Below are 16501 nucleotides of genomic sequence, written 5' to 3' on the forward strand. Positions count from 1 at the left end.
AATAAGCCATACAGAGAAAGACAGATACCATATGGTTTCACTCTTACGTGGATCCTGAGAAACGTAACAGAAACCCATGGGGGAGGGGAAGGAAAGAAAAAAAAAAAAAAAAGAGGTTAGAGTGGGAGAAAGCCAAAGCATAAGAGACTGTTAAAAACTGAGAACAAACTGAGGGTTGATGGGGGGTGGGAGGGACGGGAGGGTGGGTGATGGGTATTGAGGAGGGCACCTTTTGGGATGAGCACTGGGTGTTGTATGGAAACCAATTTGACAATAAATTTCATATATTAAAAAATAATAATAAAAATTTAAAAAAAAATTAAAAAAACACCATTTACAATTGCACCAAAAAAGAATAAAATACATAGGAATTAACTTGACCAAAGAGATGAAACACCTGTACTCTGAAAACTATAAAATACGGATGAAAGAAACTGAAAATGACACAAACAAATGGAAAGATAGTTCATGCTTATGGATTGGAAGAATTAATACTGTCAAAATGTTCACATTACTCAAAGAAATCTATAGATTCAATAAATCTCTATCAAAATACCAACAGCATTTTCCACAAAACTAGAACAAATAAAACTAAAATGTATATGGAACCACAGAAGACCTGAAATAGCCAAAGCAATTTTTATAAAGAATAATGAAGCTAGAGATATCACAATTTCAAGATACACTACAAAACTGTAGTAATCAAAACAGTATGGTATTGGCACAAAAACAGACACATAGATCAATAGAACAGAACAGAAACCACAGAAATAAACAGACATTTATCTGGTCAATTAATCTATTAAAAAGGAGGCAAGAATGCACAACGGGGAAAAAGAGAGTCTTTTCAATAAATGGTGCTGGGAAAACTAGACAGCTACATGTAAAAGAATGAAAGTGGTCCACTTACTAACACTATACAGAAAAATAAACTCAAAATGGATTAAAGGCCTAAATATAAGACCTGAAAGCATAAAAATCCTAGAAGAGAACATAGGCAGTAATTTCTCTGACATTAGCCATAGCAATATTTTTCTACACATGTCTCATAAGGCAAAGGAAACAAGCAAAAATAAGCTATTGGGAGTACATCAAAATAAGAAGCTTTTGCATAGAAAAGAAAACAACAAAACTAAAAGAAAATCTACTGAATGGGAGATCTTTGCAAATGATATATCCAATGATGAATTAATATCTAAAATATATAAGGAAATTATATAACTGAACACCAAAAAAAATAAATAATCCAATTTAAAAATGGGCAAAGGACCTGAATAGACATTTTTCTAAAGAAGACATATGAACGGTCAACAGACATATGACAAGATGCTCAACATCACTAATTAACAAGGGAATGCAAGTCAAAACCACAAAGAGATATCACCTCATACCTGTCAGAATGGCTAAAACCAAAAACACAAGAAATAACAAGTGCTGGCAAGGAGGTGGACAGAAAAGAGCCCTCATGCACTGTTAGTGGGAAAGCAAACTGGTATAGCCATTGTGGAAAAAAGTATAGAGGTTTCTCCAAAAATTAAAAATAGAAATACCATATCATCCAATAATTCCAGTACTGGGTATTTATCCAGGGAAAGGAAAACACTAACTCGAAAAGATATAGGCACCTCTATGTTTATTGCAGCATTATTTACAATAGCCAAGGCATGCAAGCAACCTAAGTGTGCATCAAAAGCCAAATGGATAAGGAAAATGTGGTATATATGACAATGGGGATACTACACCTCCATAAACAAGGATGAGATCTGGGCACCTGGGTGACTCAGTTGGTTAAGCATCCAACTTCGTCTCAGGTCATGATCTCAGTTCCTGTGAGTTCGAGCCCTGCGTCGGGCTCTGTGCTGACAGCTCAGAGCCTGGAGCCTGCTTTGGATTCTGTGTCTCCCTCTCTCTCTTCCCCTCACCCGCGTACACGTGCTCGCTCTCTCTCTCAAAAATAAACATTAAAAAAAATTAAAAAATAAAAAACAAGGATGAGATCATGCCATTGGAGACAACATGGATGGCTTAGAGCATATAATGTTAAGTGAAATAAGTCATACTGAAAAAGACAAATACCATATGATTCCACTCATAAATAAAATCTAATAAAAAATGAATAAACAAACAAAAGTCAGAATATGAACTATAAATACAGAGAACATGGTTGCCAGAGGGTAGTGGGGGTTTGGGCAAAATGGGTGAAGGAGAGAGGGAGATACAGGCTTCCAGATATGGAATGAGTAAGTCAAAGGAATAAAGCAGAGCATAAGTCAGTGATTTTGTAACAGCAATGTAATGGGATGGATGGTAACTATACTTATAGTAAATATAGTAAAAAGATAATGTATAAACTTGTCAAATCACTAATTGTACGTCTGACACTAATATAACATTGCATGTCAACTATACTCAAAATTTTTTAAAAGTAGTAAAATTACTCATATCTATGAAAATTAGGGGGTAAACAAAATAAGAAGATGTAAAATATGACATCATATATATAGGACATGGAGATGGGGTTAAAATTCAGTGTTTTGGAGTGCCTGGCTTGCTCAGTCAGGAGAGCATGCAATTCCTGATCTTGGGGTCATGAGTTCAAGCCCCGCATGTGGTGTAGAGTTTACATTAAAAAAAATAATTAAATAGGGGCTCCTGGGTGGATCAGTTGGTTAAGTATCTGACCTCAGCTCAGGTCATGGTCTCACGGTTCATGAGTTCAAACCTGCATCAGGCTCTCTGCTGACAGCACAGAACCCACTTTGGATCCTCCCTTCACCTCCCCTGCTCACACTCACTCTCTGTCTTTCAAAAATAAACAAACATTAAGCAGTTTTTTTTAATTAAAAAAATGTAGTGTTTTTAGAATGTGTTCAAACATAAGTGACCAATTTATTATAGACTGCTATATACACAGGATGTCACATAGAAACCTCATAGTAACCACAAACCATAATCCTATAACAAGCACGCAAAAAATTAATGGAATAAAACCTCAAGCATAAACTGAAGTCATCAAATCACAAGTGAAGAGAACAAGAAAAGAAGAAAGGAATAGAGAAGAACCACAAAAACAACCAGGAAACAACTAAACAAGTACAAACCTATCAATAATTACTTTCACTGTAAATGGAATAAATGCTCCAATTAAAAGACACAGCATGAATGAATAGTGCAAAAAAAAAAAAAAAAGACTCATCTATATGCTGCCTGTAAGCCTGTAAGAGACCCACTTCAGATTTAAGTTACATAAAAACTGAAAATGAAGTGTAATGACAAAGGAATCAATCCAACAAGAGGATAGAACAATTGTAAATATCTATGTACCTAGCATAGGAGCACCTAAATATATAAAGCAAATATTAACAGACATAAAAGGAAAAGCTGACAATAATACACAATAGGGGACATTACAAGTCCACTTACATCAATGGATAAATCATCCAGATAGAAAACCAATAAGGAAATAGTGGCTTGGAACAGCACATTAGATCAGATGGCCTTAACATATATATACAGAACATCCTATTCAAAAACAGCAGAATATACTTTTTTTTCCCCCCCCAAGTGCACAAGGAATATTCTTCAGGACAGATCACATGTTAGACCACAAAACAGATCTCAACAAATTAAAGAAAACTGAAATCATATCAGGCACCTTTTCTGACTACAATGGTATGAAACTAGAAATCAATTTCAAGAAAAAAAAAACCTATAAAAAATGCAAACATGTGGGCTAAACATGTTACTGAACCACCAATGGGTCAATGAAGAAATTAAAGAGGAAATAAAAAAAATACATGGAGACAAATGAAAATGGAAACATAAAGATTCAAACTCTCTGGGACACAGCAAAAGCAGATCTAAGAGGGGAGTTCAGAGCAATATAGGCCCAACTCAAGAAACAAAAAACAACATTAAACAATCTAACCTTACACTTAAAGGAACTAGAAAAAAGAACAAAGCCCAAAGTAGTAGAAGGAAGGAAACAATAAAGAGCAGAGCAGAAAATATGAAATAGGGACTAAAAACAAAACAATAAAAATGACCAATGAAACCAAGAGCTAGTTCTTTGAAAATTGATAACCCTTTAGCCAGACTCATCAAGAAAAAAAAAAAAAAAAAAAAAGAGAGGACTCAAATAAAAATCAGAAAAGAAAAAGGAGAGTTAATGGAAAGCACAGAAATACAAAGGATTATAAGACTACTATCAAAAATTATATGCCAACAAATTGGACAACCTAAAAGAAATGAATAAATTCCTGGAAACATACAATCCTGTAAAACTGAATCAGGAAGAAAGAGAAAATCTGAACAGATCAATTACTAGTAATGAAATGGAATCAGTAGTCAAAAACAAACAAACAAAAACAAAACAAAAAACAAAATACAGAAAACAACCCCAAGAAACAAAAATCCAGTACCCAACTGCTTCACAGATGAATTCTACCAAACATTAAAAAACAGTTAATATCTATCTGTCTCAACCTATTGTATAAAATTAAAGAGGAAAAAATGCTTCTAAATTTATTCTATAAGGACAGCAGTACTGTGATACCAAAACTAGAAAAAAAAACACTATAAAAAAAAAAAAAAAAGAAATTGCAGACCAATATCTCTAATGAACACAGATGTAAAAATTCTCAACAAAATAGTAGCAAACTAAGTTTAAGTATACACTAAAAAGATCATTCTCAAAAAAAAAAAAAAAAAAAATCATTCTCCACTATCAAGTGGGATTTATTCCAGGGATGCAAGGATGGTTCAATGTCTACAAACCAAACAATGTGAAACACCACAATAACAAAATTAAGAACAAAAACCATATGATCATCTCAATACATGCCAAAAAAACACACCCAATTAACAAAATCCATCATAATTCATGAGAAAATACTCTCAAAAAAGTGGCTATACGGCTCAGTTGGTTACATGTCCAATTCTTGATTTTGGTTCAGGTCATGGTGTCGAGGTTCATGAGATCAGATTCATGTCCAGCTCTGTGCTGACAGTGCAGAGTCTGCTTGGGCTTCTCTCTCTCCCTCTCTCTCTGCCCCTCCCCTATAGCTCTCTAGCTCACTCGCTCTCTCTCTCTGAAAATAAACATTTTTTTTTAAAAAAAAGGGATAATGGAGGGAACATACCTCAACATAATAAAGGCCTCATATGGCAAGCCCACAGTTAACATCATTGTCAATGGTGGAAAACTAAAAGCTTTCCCTCTAAGATCAGGAACAACACAATCCATTCTCATCATTTTTATTCAATACAGCATTGGAAGTCCTAGCCACAGCAATCAAAGAAAAGGAATAAAAAGCATCTAAGTTGATAAGGAAGAAATAAACTATCATTATTTGCAGATGACATAATTCTACATATAGAAAACCCTAAAAACCAAAAACTTACTAGAATAAATTTCAGGATACAAAACTAATACACAGAAATCCGGTGCATTTTTATACACTAATAACAAACTGGCAGAAAGAGAAATTAGGAGAATAATCACATTTATCATTGCATCAAAAAGAATAAAATACCTAGAAATAAATTTAACCAAGGATGTGTAAGACCTATACTTTGAAAACTTATAAGACATTCATGAAAGAAACTAAAGATGACACAAATAAATGGAAAGTTATACCATGCTCACGGACTGGATGAATCAAGGTTGTTAAAATGTTTACACGACCCAAGGCAATCTACAGATTCAATGCAATCACTATCAAAACATCAACAGCATTTTTCATAGAACTAGTTACTGATGACTTTTGCATATCTCCTATTCTCTGTCCTGAAAGACCCTCTTCTTGGCTACCTCCCCAAGAATTATCTACCCACTGATACTAAAGTTAGCACCTTCTCTTAAAGTCTGTGAGTCCCTCCCCGCTGAACTAGATGTGATTTCTCCTTTGGGTAGTGAGGCTCACTCTCAGCAGTTAAACTAGAGATTTTACTAGGTTCTATCTTGTTACATATACCTTGACTGCTTTTTACCTATTTATAAGCTCTTGAATCATTTTTCTTTCTTTATCCATTTCTTCATCTCAGCGTGCTTAGTACAGTAGTTTGTATTTAATGGATAGTTTATGAATGAACCAGCGCTGTCCACACATTAGACCAATCGTTATTTATTTAAAATCAACAAACCTTTATTAGGCATTTAACAGGTATAAGGAGTTGGAGATTTTAAAGATGAGTAAGAATCAACCCTGTGCTCCTAGGAACAGGCAACCATGGCTGGAGCTAAGAAACCTACCTAAATAACTTGGGGCAAGCAGGCCCAAATGTTACAACAGACCCACAAAATGACTACAGTGTGAAAATAGAAGGGGAGAAGCATTTCCATAACGGGGAGAGGAGAGGCTCTGGGAATCATCTCATTTAATTCCCACATAAGCTTCCAAGTTAAGCATTTTTACCCCCCATTTTATAGACAAGGAAATTGGGGCTCAGAGCAGTTTAATAATTTGGCCAAGGTCACATAGCTAGTAAATAATGAAACTGGTGATCACATTCCCAATGGCCTGGTTCCCAAGCTCATGCTCATTTCCCTATATACCAGCTGTCCTCCTCCACAGGCAAGTAAAACCACAGTGACACCTGAGCTCAGCCTTCAAGACAAGGTAAGACTTCCATATGCCCATCTGGAGGGCAGGAGCATTCCGGTAGCAGACAACAGCCTGAGCAACACCTGCAGAGAGCAAAGTTTAAAACATATGGGGAAAGGCAGACGCCCTCATATAACAGACTACAGGACATAATAGGGAGACAAAATGGAGATATTTTGGAAGAAAAAGCCAGTGGATGACTCTCCACTTTGCCTGCAACATGTTTGGAACATATGGTAAAGTGTATTTCTTATCTACTTAAAAAAATACATAAAATATCAGAACTAAAACATTTTGAATATATTGGCAATTACTGTTTTCTGGCAATAATCTTCACCTTCAATAAATATCCTGTAATGCAAACCATGTTGAGTGAAAAAATGATTCTCTCCATATTTCCTTTTCCTCCAGCTTCTGTTTTTATCTCTCTGTAAAGATATTATTTAGAGATTTAAATGGTAAGATTAAAGACTAGGGAAATGAGATACCAATAACTTATTTGGATAAATGACAAATTTCCTATCGTACCGAACAATATTTAAGTATTTTCAAATGAGAATTTTAATATTATATAACTGGACTGATTTAAAATATTTTAAGAAATTTTAAAATATTTTAAGTTTAAAAATTGGAGGGGCGCCTCGGCGGCTCAGTGGGTTAAGCAACTGACTTTGGCTCAAGTCATGATTTCATGGTTTGTGCGTTCGAGCCCCGTGTCGGTCTCAATGCTGACAGCTCAGAGCCTGAAGCTTGCTTTGGATTCTGTGTCTCCCTCTCTCTCTGTCCCTCCCCCTCTCACATTCTGTCTCTCTCTCAAAAATAAATACATTGAAATTTTTTTTTAATTGGGAGGTGAGATATTATAGCCTAAGGTGATATAATTTAAAGGGTATTTGTGAAGTACTGCTAAATGTGACGTCACACAAGAGAAGAAAATGGGGGCATAAGAAGAAATGGGCATAAGCACAGCTAAGCGCTTCATAAATGATCAGTAAATATCCAGAAATACTACAAGCAGCTGCAGAGAAGATCTTCCAGCTGTAGTCCCAGCTCCAATAAGAGTTTAAATTGTAGATTCTTTTAAGTTTTCACAGCTCCTGCCAGGAAGGAAGGAGGCACTGGGTGAGGCAGGGGGAGGGTACAGACAGGCTGGGATTTGGTGGGGGGAACAGACTGCAGGGAGCAGGCCTGCAGAAACCAGGAGAGGAAAGATGAGCAGGCAGATGTCTCAGGTACACTCGTCTCTTGCAGGGCACCTGCTCAGAGTCCCTGATACTGCTGATGACCGTACTGATGCTGACTCGTGACCCAGACCCCAGGCAGCTGTGTAACTCAGCTGTCACAGTGGAAAGCTGGAGGTCTTCAACTAAATGGGACAACTGAAGTCAGGGCTACTAGAATGAGCTGTTATTACCTAATTTATGATTTCCTGAACTTTATGTAAAGGGAGAGATTTTGAAAGGTTGCTGTAATCAATGTTTACAGCACAGAAAGAGACCATGCTTTTTAGAACCAAGGGTCTTGCCACAAGGAAAAAAGTGAAATCACTGTTTACTAATATTTTGGATTTCCCTACGTATTTTAAACATTAAATGTCTTTTTATTTTTTCCTGGAGTCAAACTTTGATGAGCTGGCAGTCCCTACCCCCCTCCATGCTCTCACCTCTACCCTGCCTCATTCCCTTCTTCTCCCCTCTCCCAGCTCCTTGCCTTGCCCCTTCTCATTTTCCTTCCCCTCCCCTCCACCCTCTCCTCTCCTCTCCCCATCTCTTTCCCTCACTTTCCGCCTTCCTTCTCTCTTGCGCCTTTACTCTCTCCCCTCTTCTCTCTTTATTCCACCCCTACCTCCCCCCATTCTGTCTTTTCCTCTCACTTCCCACCTGCTCCACAACCTTGCCCCAAACATGTGAAAAGCAGTTTTAGTCCATCCTGGTTTATCTTGAGTAACGCATCTCAGGCTCAAGCTTTGCCTAAGGGTCCAGGCCAGGAGTGGCAGCTTATGCAAAGTTGATTGGGACATGTTGTTTTTTTTTAATTTCTGAGTCACAAAAATGAATTTAAGCCACTATAATTGCAGAACTATGCCTTAGAAAGAGTTGTCTGATAACATCACAGGTGAAAACATGCCCTAGTAAGAAAGGGAAGGCGAGAGAGCTGTCCCACAGACAACAAGACCCCAAACCATCTCAGGTGGTCCATCTTGAAAATGTGCCTCTCCTGCATGATTGCCTTGGCCCTGACTCCAAGAATTCTGGAATCATTGGCCAGGAGGACATCCAGTCATTTGGCAGTTTGCTTAACCTTGGTGTTTACCATAAGCCTGTCAAAAAATTGAGCAGGCAATTATGTTAGGCACCAGCTGATTTTTGGCAGCCATCTGCAAAAGCAGCCCTGAAGTTATTCTCAGCAGGGTAACCACCATGGAGGGTTTTCTCCCCACTACTTTTAGATTGGTATTTTACTCCCAGGACCTTAACGTCAAACTGCCTAGGGAAAAGAAATCTTTAGGGATTTTGTGTAAGGAAAACACGGTCCTGGATTCTGATAGACACCTGTTTTGTTTTCCCACCAGGGATAGGGGAATGTGTAACAACATGTGTTTCACCCTTTTTATCTACAGGTGGCGGTGGGGGGTGGGGTCTGAAAGGGCGCACATCGCTCATTAGCGCCTCCCAGGGAGACAGGAAAGAAAGGAAAGCAGCATGGCCAGTAGCCACAGATCTTGAGTCCAGTTTTGTCATTTCTCTGGCTGTGCAACTGTGGGCCAGCCTGTTTTCTCATGTCATCTGCAAAATGGAGATAATGCCACCTTCGTCACAGGGCTGCTATGAACTAAGGAAGGCATCTCTTATGCAATGCTTGGTATGTAACAGGCCCTCAATAAATGCTGGCCCTCCCAGCCCCCAGTGAAACTTTGCTACTCTTACCTAAGAAGGATTAATTTTAATCATTCCCAGCTGCATGTTTGGTGTTCAGCTAAAGAGCAATAAGCTATTTGCCTGAAATCTTGTAAGTCCAGAAGGCTTTTGCGATGAAGGCCACTCTTTGAATGGGTGGGTGCATTTTTAGGTTTCTCTTTTTTCAGTAAAGTCCAAATATTCTTCAATTTGGCCAATTTTAACTTGGTGGGATAACATTTTAATTAACCAGACAAGATTCGTCAATTTCACAAAGCAAATGGGAGCTGTAAATCAATAATTGTATTAAGCTAAGGTTTGTAGAGCACTTATTATTTCTCAAGTACTGGGTTAAACACTTTATATGTAATTAAATGCATTTATATCTCATTTAATCCTAACAACCCTATAAAACAGATACTAGAATTATCCCCATTTTACAGATGAAGAAACTAAAGCTAAGGATAAATAACTTAATCCCAGTGACATGTCTGAACTTAACACCATATATACTGTCTTCTCTTTGCAAAACAGTGCTTACCCACATCTTTATGTCATCCAGAAAGACTTCACATAGTCACATGACAGAATGTTGGAAATCTCCCCATGATCCAAATCCCCATTAGCTGTATAAAGTTTTCAAGAGCACCTCTTCTCATTGCTGTATCTCAGAGAAAAATCACAACTCCTCACCATATTCCAAAAGGACAGTGCGGATTAAATCAATGGCGTCCCTGAAATTCTCTCTGCCACTCAGTTTTCCTTTAATTTCTGTTTTTCCCTGACTCCCTTTGACCAAACAGATACTCTATAATCATCCCAGAATTGCAAGTGGTCTCTCAATAGACAAGAGCACACAATGTTGCCAGTGTATGCATACTGGAGGGAGGAAAAAGAAACAGCAACGCTTCCAACTCAATTCACGAAAACTCCACTTAGATATGAAACAAAATAAACGAATTCAAACGTTGGCTTTCCTAAAGCAGCAACGGTAAAAGGGCCACCTCTCGCTGACTGAGGGTTATTGCGGGGCAATCTGTCATTTTCGAGTGAGAGGTGCGGTGGACCCGCCTCCACGCGGTCCCCTGCCCCCCCTGCCCGCCCCACCGCTGGGCAGTTTTTGAAACGGGTTCCGGGAGATTGAGTGTTTCCAGCACAGAGGATACAGGCTCGCAGGACCCGAGTTCTTTCAATGGCTTATGACAACAGCTTCCTACAAAAAACGAAATCTAAGAAGTCCCCGCAGCAGTCCCTGCAGACGACGAAGTGGGATCCCCGGTGGTCGGCAGAGGGTCCCTCTCCAGGTCACCTTCGCCAAAAGGTCCAGCCGGGTCCAAGATGGGAGGCTGCGGGTAACCCCAAGACCGGCGGCGACCCCGGGCACTCCCCCACCTCCCTCTCCCCGGGAGGACGCGCGGGACGCCGCGCAGCACCTGTGTCCCCAAGGGACGACCTTGGTCCTGGAGCCAATCGGAGGTGATGCCGGGGCGAGAAGAGCTCTCCGCAAACTGTGCCCAGCACCTGGCGTCGCGGCGCCCACCGCTCGCCCCCAGCGCGGCGAGGGATGCTCCCGCGCGTCCGGCGCCGTTCACCCACCTGGGGCCGCCCGCCCGAAGCCTCACCTCTCGCCGCAGCCTCCCCTTCCGCCGCCATCGCAGGAGCCAACCGGCCGGCTCCGCAGCCCCGGGGCTGGCGGCATAGAGAGCACTGGGCCCGCCCTGCGCCAGCCCCGTAACGGGGACGAGGGCCCCGGGGGAACTCTGCAGCCTGGGCGCGCAGCAGCGCGGGCTCGGAGCGCGGCGGCCGCGGACTGCAGAGCACGCGGCCTGGGACTGGCCTGCCCGCGGGTCTGGGCTGCGCGGGGCTCCAAGCCGGAGAATCGGGCCGGGCGCAGGGCGGAGTCACGGTGGCACCGCCCCCGACCCCTGCGGCGGCAGGCCAGGCGCACAAAGGCCGGCGAGGCTGCACCTGGAGCCTTTCTGGAAACTGGCTTTTAAAAACAGGTTAAAACAGTCTGAGTGTTGGGAGGGTCGGAGTTGTTTCCCTTGGGGGCAAAGATAAAGGATAAAAGGAGATCGCTGCAAGGTGGGGGTCCTGGGGGTCCGTGGGGGAGCTGGAAGAGAAACTTCCCTGGTACACAGTAGGGCTAGACAAGGGCTTCGCTGCAGAGACAAGGGTGCGATGACAGAGAGGGGTCGCCGAGGAAGCTGTTTTGGCTCCTGCAACGGTTGGGTAACTCCAGAAGCAGGATCCTCTGGGGATCATTTGACAACCTTCCATCCTGTGCGGACGACGCTGCTTCTCTCCGCGCCCTCTGATTCCTAGACCCGTGCCTGGGTTACAGTTTGTCTAGTAGAGGTTGGGGCGGGGGGATGGAGGAAAAGAACAGCAGAGAAAACACAAACGCTTTGTGTCAACCAGCCTAAATCTACTACTTTTCCCACCAGCAGTCTTCATTATAGCGTCTTAACTAGCTGCATATGCGTCCTGAGGGCTACTTGGGACTAAACCAGGGCAACGGGGTTGGAACAAGGTTCCCGGGCAGTAGGCAGGACCAGAGGAAACTGCTGCCCTCTTAAGGGCGGACTGGGATTTTACGTTGCTGGAGGTGCAAGTCGATGCTGGGAAAAGTCCGCTGCCCTCGGTAACACACTCCAAGGCACTTCCCTAATCAAAACCACTCTTGAAACATCTCAGTCCCAGCTTTGACTTGGAACTCTACCTGAATCCACCAGCTTCCGCTGGCCGCTCAAAAAGAAAAATGCCACAGAGGAGCCTGTGGAATTCCACAGAGGAGTCTTAAATCTGGCCCAGGTGTCCGTGAATATGTTCAAACCCTGGCTTTCCAGATACATATACAGTCTGGAGATGGTCTACCAAGGGGGGAGGCATTCTAACACCCAGGCATGGGTTAAATGTCACCTTAAAGGTGAAGCAGAATTTTAGGGCCCTGGTGAAAATGTACAGTACAGACTATATATTGTCTTGAGGACAAAGTGTTTTTCCCTTTGTCATCTCATGTGAGCCTCACAACAACCTTTGTGAGGTGGCTGGACAGCTGTCGATGTTGTCTTATCAGTAGGCAAGCACAGGCTCACAGATGAGCATTTGGGCCAGGATCACTCAGTAGATGGGAGAAGCCAGACTGTAAAAGTCACCATCTTCCTAGGGATTCATACTATGGTACCCAATACACTTGCCGGTGAATCACTGCAGTCCTCATTTCTTAGAAATGATGATTCACTTCCACCCAAAGCCTGAAAGCCAAAGAAAAGGAAGCCAGAACCTAAATATGATAGCAGGAAGTAATGCTCAAGGAGAACATACAGGATTCTGTGGCAGCAAATCACTCTTCAAGCTTAACGTGCATTCCCCTTAATGTTCAAGTTTAAGTCCTACTGGCTACTTTTTCTTTATGCTCCAGAGCTTTCCGTTCTAGGACTTTTTTTTAAAGAGTAGTTATATTACACCTCATAGGATAAGACAGAGGTAGAAAACTTGTATCTTGAGAAATGAATGGGAAGGTAATCTCTCATTTCCAAACAGTGGTTTTTTAATCCTTGGGCAAAATGTGGGAGAAATGATTTGAAACATAACTTGCAGAACACATTATATATATATATATATATATATATATATATATATATATATATGTATATATAGTGTATATATAGTGTATATATAGTGTATATATAGTTTATATATATATAGTTTATATATATATAGTATATATATATATATATATATATATATATATATATATATATATAGTTCCTTACGGTCAATGACGTTTTCTCACCCAAAGCCCAGGGACAACATTGCTCTTCAGGAATCATTGCTAATCCTAGGGTGACCTTAGTTGGCTGGTTAATTTTGCTTCACTGCCAAGTACTCAGGCAAGAACCATACTGGGATTTGTAACCACTGCCTCTATAAATTCCTATACTTGGCAACCTCCTGATGGGATTGTAACAATGTAATTTATATTTTTTGTAACGATGTGATTTAGTTTGAGGGTTCCTTAAGACCATGTAGATATTTTAGTTGGTTTAGGAGGCAGAAAAGAAGGATAAAGGAAGAAAGAAAAAAAAAGAAAGAAAATCCACCTGCTTGAGTGTAGTTACACTAAAGCTACTATTTCCAATGATGCATAAATATTAAAGTAACTACCCATTAATGAGCTCCTAAGTGACTGGAGAAAATAATTACATTATTATCATTTGAAACTACTCTTGGAGGGCGCCTGGGTGGCTCAGTTGGTTAAGCGTTAGCTCAGGTCATGATCTCCAGGTTGGTGAGTTTGAGCTCTGCATCGGGCTCTGCGCTGACAGTGTGGAGCCTGCTTAAGATTTTCTCTCTCTCCCTTCTCTGCCCCTCCCCTGCTTTCTCTCTATCTCTCTTTCAAAATTAAAAAACAAAAAAGCCCACTACCTTTTCTTCCCTGTCGCCCTCCCTTCCCCCCCCCCCCCCCCCAGCATTCTATGGAGGGTCAATACTGGGGAAGATTCTTGTTTTTGCTAAGCAGATTGATGAGTGGGAGCGCAGCTGGGAGAAACAGGGAGGCCAAATGTGTTTAGAGGAGTAGATGGGCCCCCTGTGGGCATCTGGTGTGGAGAAGATAGCTTGAGCTTGGCTTATGAAGGGGAAAGGAAGCCAAGAAGGTAAGTGCAGGAGGGTATACTCATGAGAAAGGGGAAAGGAGGCAGCGGCAGCTGCCACAGAGAAATTTGAGAAAAATCTTTTAAAAGGGTATTAAGGGAACTTCACTGTGTAATGAAAACCTCTTACATTATTGCCCTGGAAAGTAGCAACTTTAGTGAAGGCTACTCTCCTTTTCAATGTTTTTGGAGTTGATTTCTGTTATTAAAAATGGGAACATGTAGAGATCAGCCTTAGATGGAAAGTAGGGCTGCCCACAACATGCAGTTATTTAATGCACTTGTTCACAAACAATTTATAGAGCGCTGCCGTGGACCAGGTTCTGCTGTAAAGTACCGACTTGTACTTCACCAACTGTGCATCCATCATGTCATTTAGATGTTCTCACAGCAATTGGTCAGGTGGGTATTATTTCATTTTGGAAAAGCCCAACCAGCGTCCTTAGCTCAGTGGTTCCCAAAGTTGGATGTTCATGATAATGTGCGGAATTTCAGACCTGCCCCTAGAGATGCTGAGTTAGTAGTTCTAAATCCTTGTTTCGGATAAGCTCCCTAGTTGAGATGTTTTGACTACTCTACTTCAAGAAATATGGCTTCAACTTGTCAAAAATCCATTTTCCTAAGCCTAGGTTGTGGTGGGGTAAGTTGTATATGTATTCCTACTAGCCAGAGACCAGAAGTAGCAATAAACTAAAATTCTAAGAAAAATACAAAAAGGGGCAAGCGTGGTTGTGTGGACAGCTCTTTATACATTGGAGTTACTGCTTAATGTTATTTTTCCCTTAGAGATTATGTTTGTATGTGTGTGATAAGTGTCAAAAGCTGAACTAAGTTTTACGTTTGCAGGTTTTGAACACTCTGAAGTATGGTATCCCTGATCCTCCTCAGTCCTTCTCATATTGTATGGAATTGGATAGGAGTGATCTTCAAGTTCTATTCATGATTATCTTACCCAAGAGGACAAGAAAGGAAAAGGACAGTTTTCCTTTCCTGTTATGGGTTCCTCTGTTCGGAGAAGTCATCCTATGTTCAAGGAGTTCATAAGGAACATTTTAATATGAACAGTAAGGTAATTGAGAGAAACACTGTGGTAGTTAGCACAAGCTCACCTGAGGAATGTTTTGATTTCTATTAGTCAAAGCCCCTCTACCCAGGTTAGACAAGGCAGTTGAGCCAAAATTAATTAGGGCACCCCACTCCTGGATGGATCTTGGGGAAGTACATTGATGAGCATCTCTATTACTGATATAACAGCAGAGGGGGAGATGGACCAATGAAGAGATGATTAGGAGCTGGGAGGGACGGCAAAAGCACTAAACAGACCAACCCCTGGTCACTGGGCCATGCATACATCTATTCTGTTTGTATGAGGTCCAGAGACCCACCCCTATGCCTGGTTCTCCAATGGACAGGAAACCTGAGGTTATAGTAGCTGAGTTGTGATCTACACAGTGGTACTTAGCACTGCTGTTTCTGATGGGCCAGGAAACATGTTAATGGATCAGCTTTCAGTTCATATGTAGCAATGGGAGAACCAGCAAGAACATCCAGGTACAGTGGCTTAAGGTGAGAACCATTGCTATAAACATGTATGGTACCCTTTTGATTATCCTGGAGCTTGGTAAAAGAAGTCCAGTTGGTTCTGGTATCAGGTGGCCATGGGCTTTAGGTAAGCCTCACCCTGGTACCAGGGATGTGAATCCTGATCAGTTTTAAGTCAGTCACCAGGAACGGATGGATGACATAATCATGACCAATAAAATGTGGGGGTTACATTGCTTAGAATGCCTCTAGAAAAGATTGTCCTTGATTTTAAAAAGAGGGTACAAGAAGTAGTTTTTTTTTTTTTAAGTTTATTTATCTTGAGAGAGTGTGCATGCACGAGCTGGGGAGAGGCAGAGAGAGAATTCCAAGCAGGTTCTGCACTGCCAGCGTGAAGCCCGACGTGGGGCTCAATCCCACAAACCAGGAGATCATGATGTGAGCTGAAATCAAGAGTCAGGTGCTCAACCAACTGAGCCACCCAGGTGCCCCAAGTAGTTTCTAGGGACTTACGTGTTGTAGAACGATTTGATGCTTAGGGTCCTTGCACAACCATTTAGCCTTTCTGAAAAACAAGACGAAGGACAAAGCTAACACTACTAACAAAGTAGAAAAATGGAAAGAACCTGTGCTCTTGATATTTTCAGATGCCAGATTGACTACCCTGGAAGCTCCCTATCTTGTGTCTTCATGTTACAGGAGATAATAATTTTCCTTATTTTTTTTTTTTTTTTAATTATATTTATTTTTGGGACAGAGAGAGACAGAGCATGAACGGGGAAGGGGCAGAGAGAGAGGG

At 41.1% G+C, this 16501-nt stretch overlaps 1 protein-coding gene across 7 annotated transcripts in view; it reads right to left on the minus strand.

The window, feature by feature from the left end:
• BMAL2 (basic helix-loop-helix ARNT like 2) overlaps positions 1–11325 on the minus strand; it is a 132233-nt gene extending 120908 nt beyond the window's left edge. For 4 of the 7 annotated variants that reach the window (XM_058743272.1, XM_058743267.1, XM_058743273.1 and 1 more), the window contains exon 1: positions 11125–11325. In XM_058743272.1, the coding sequence (XP_058599255.1) occupies positions 11125–11201 (77 nt within the window). In that variant the 5' untranslated portion in view covers positions 11202–11325. Of the gene's footprint in view, positions 1–11098 lie in introns of all 7 variants that reach the window. The other 3 variants (XM_058743268.1, XM_058743270.1, XM_058743269.1) reach the window with 3 other exon arrangements.
• Positions 11326–16501: the final 5176 nt, after the last annotated feature.

Source organism: Neofelis nebulosa, chromosome 8 (genome assembly GCF_028018385.1).
Source record: "Neofelis nebulosa isolate mNeoNeb1 chromosome 8, mNeoNeb1.pri, whole genome shotgun sequence".
NCBI lineage: Eukaryota > Metazoa > Chordata > Mammalia > Carnivora > Felidae > Neofelis > Neofelis nebulosa.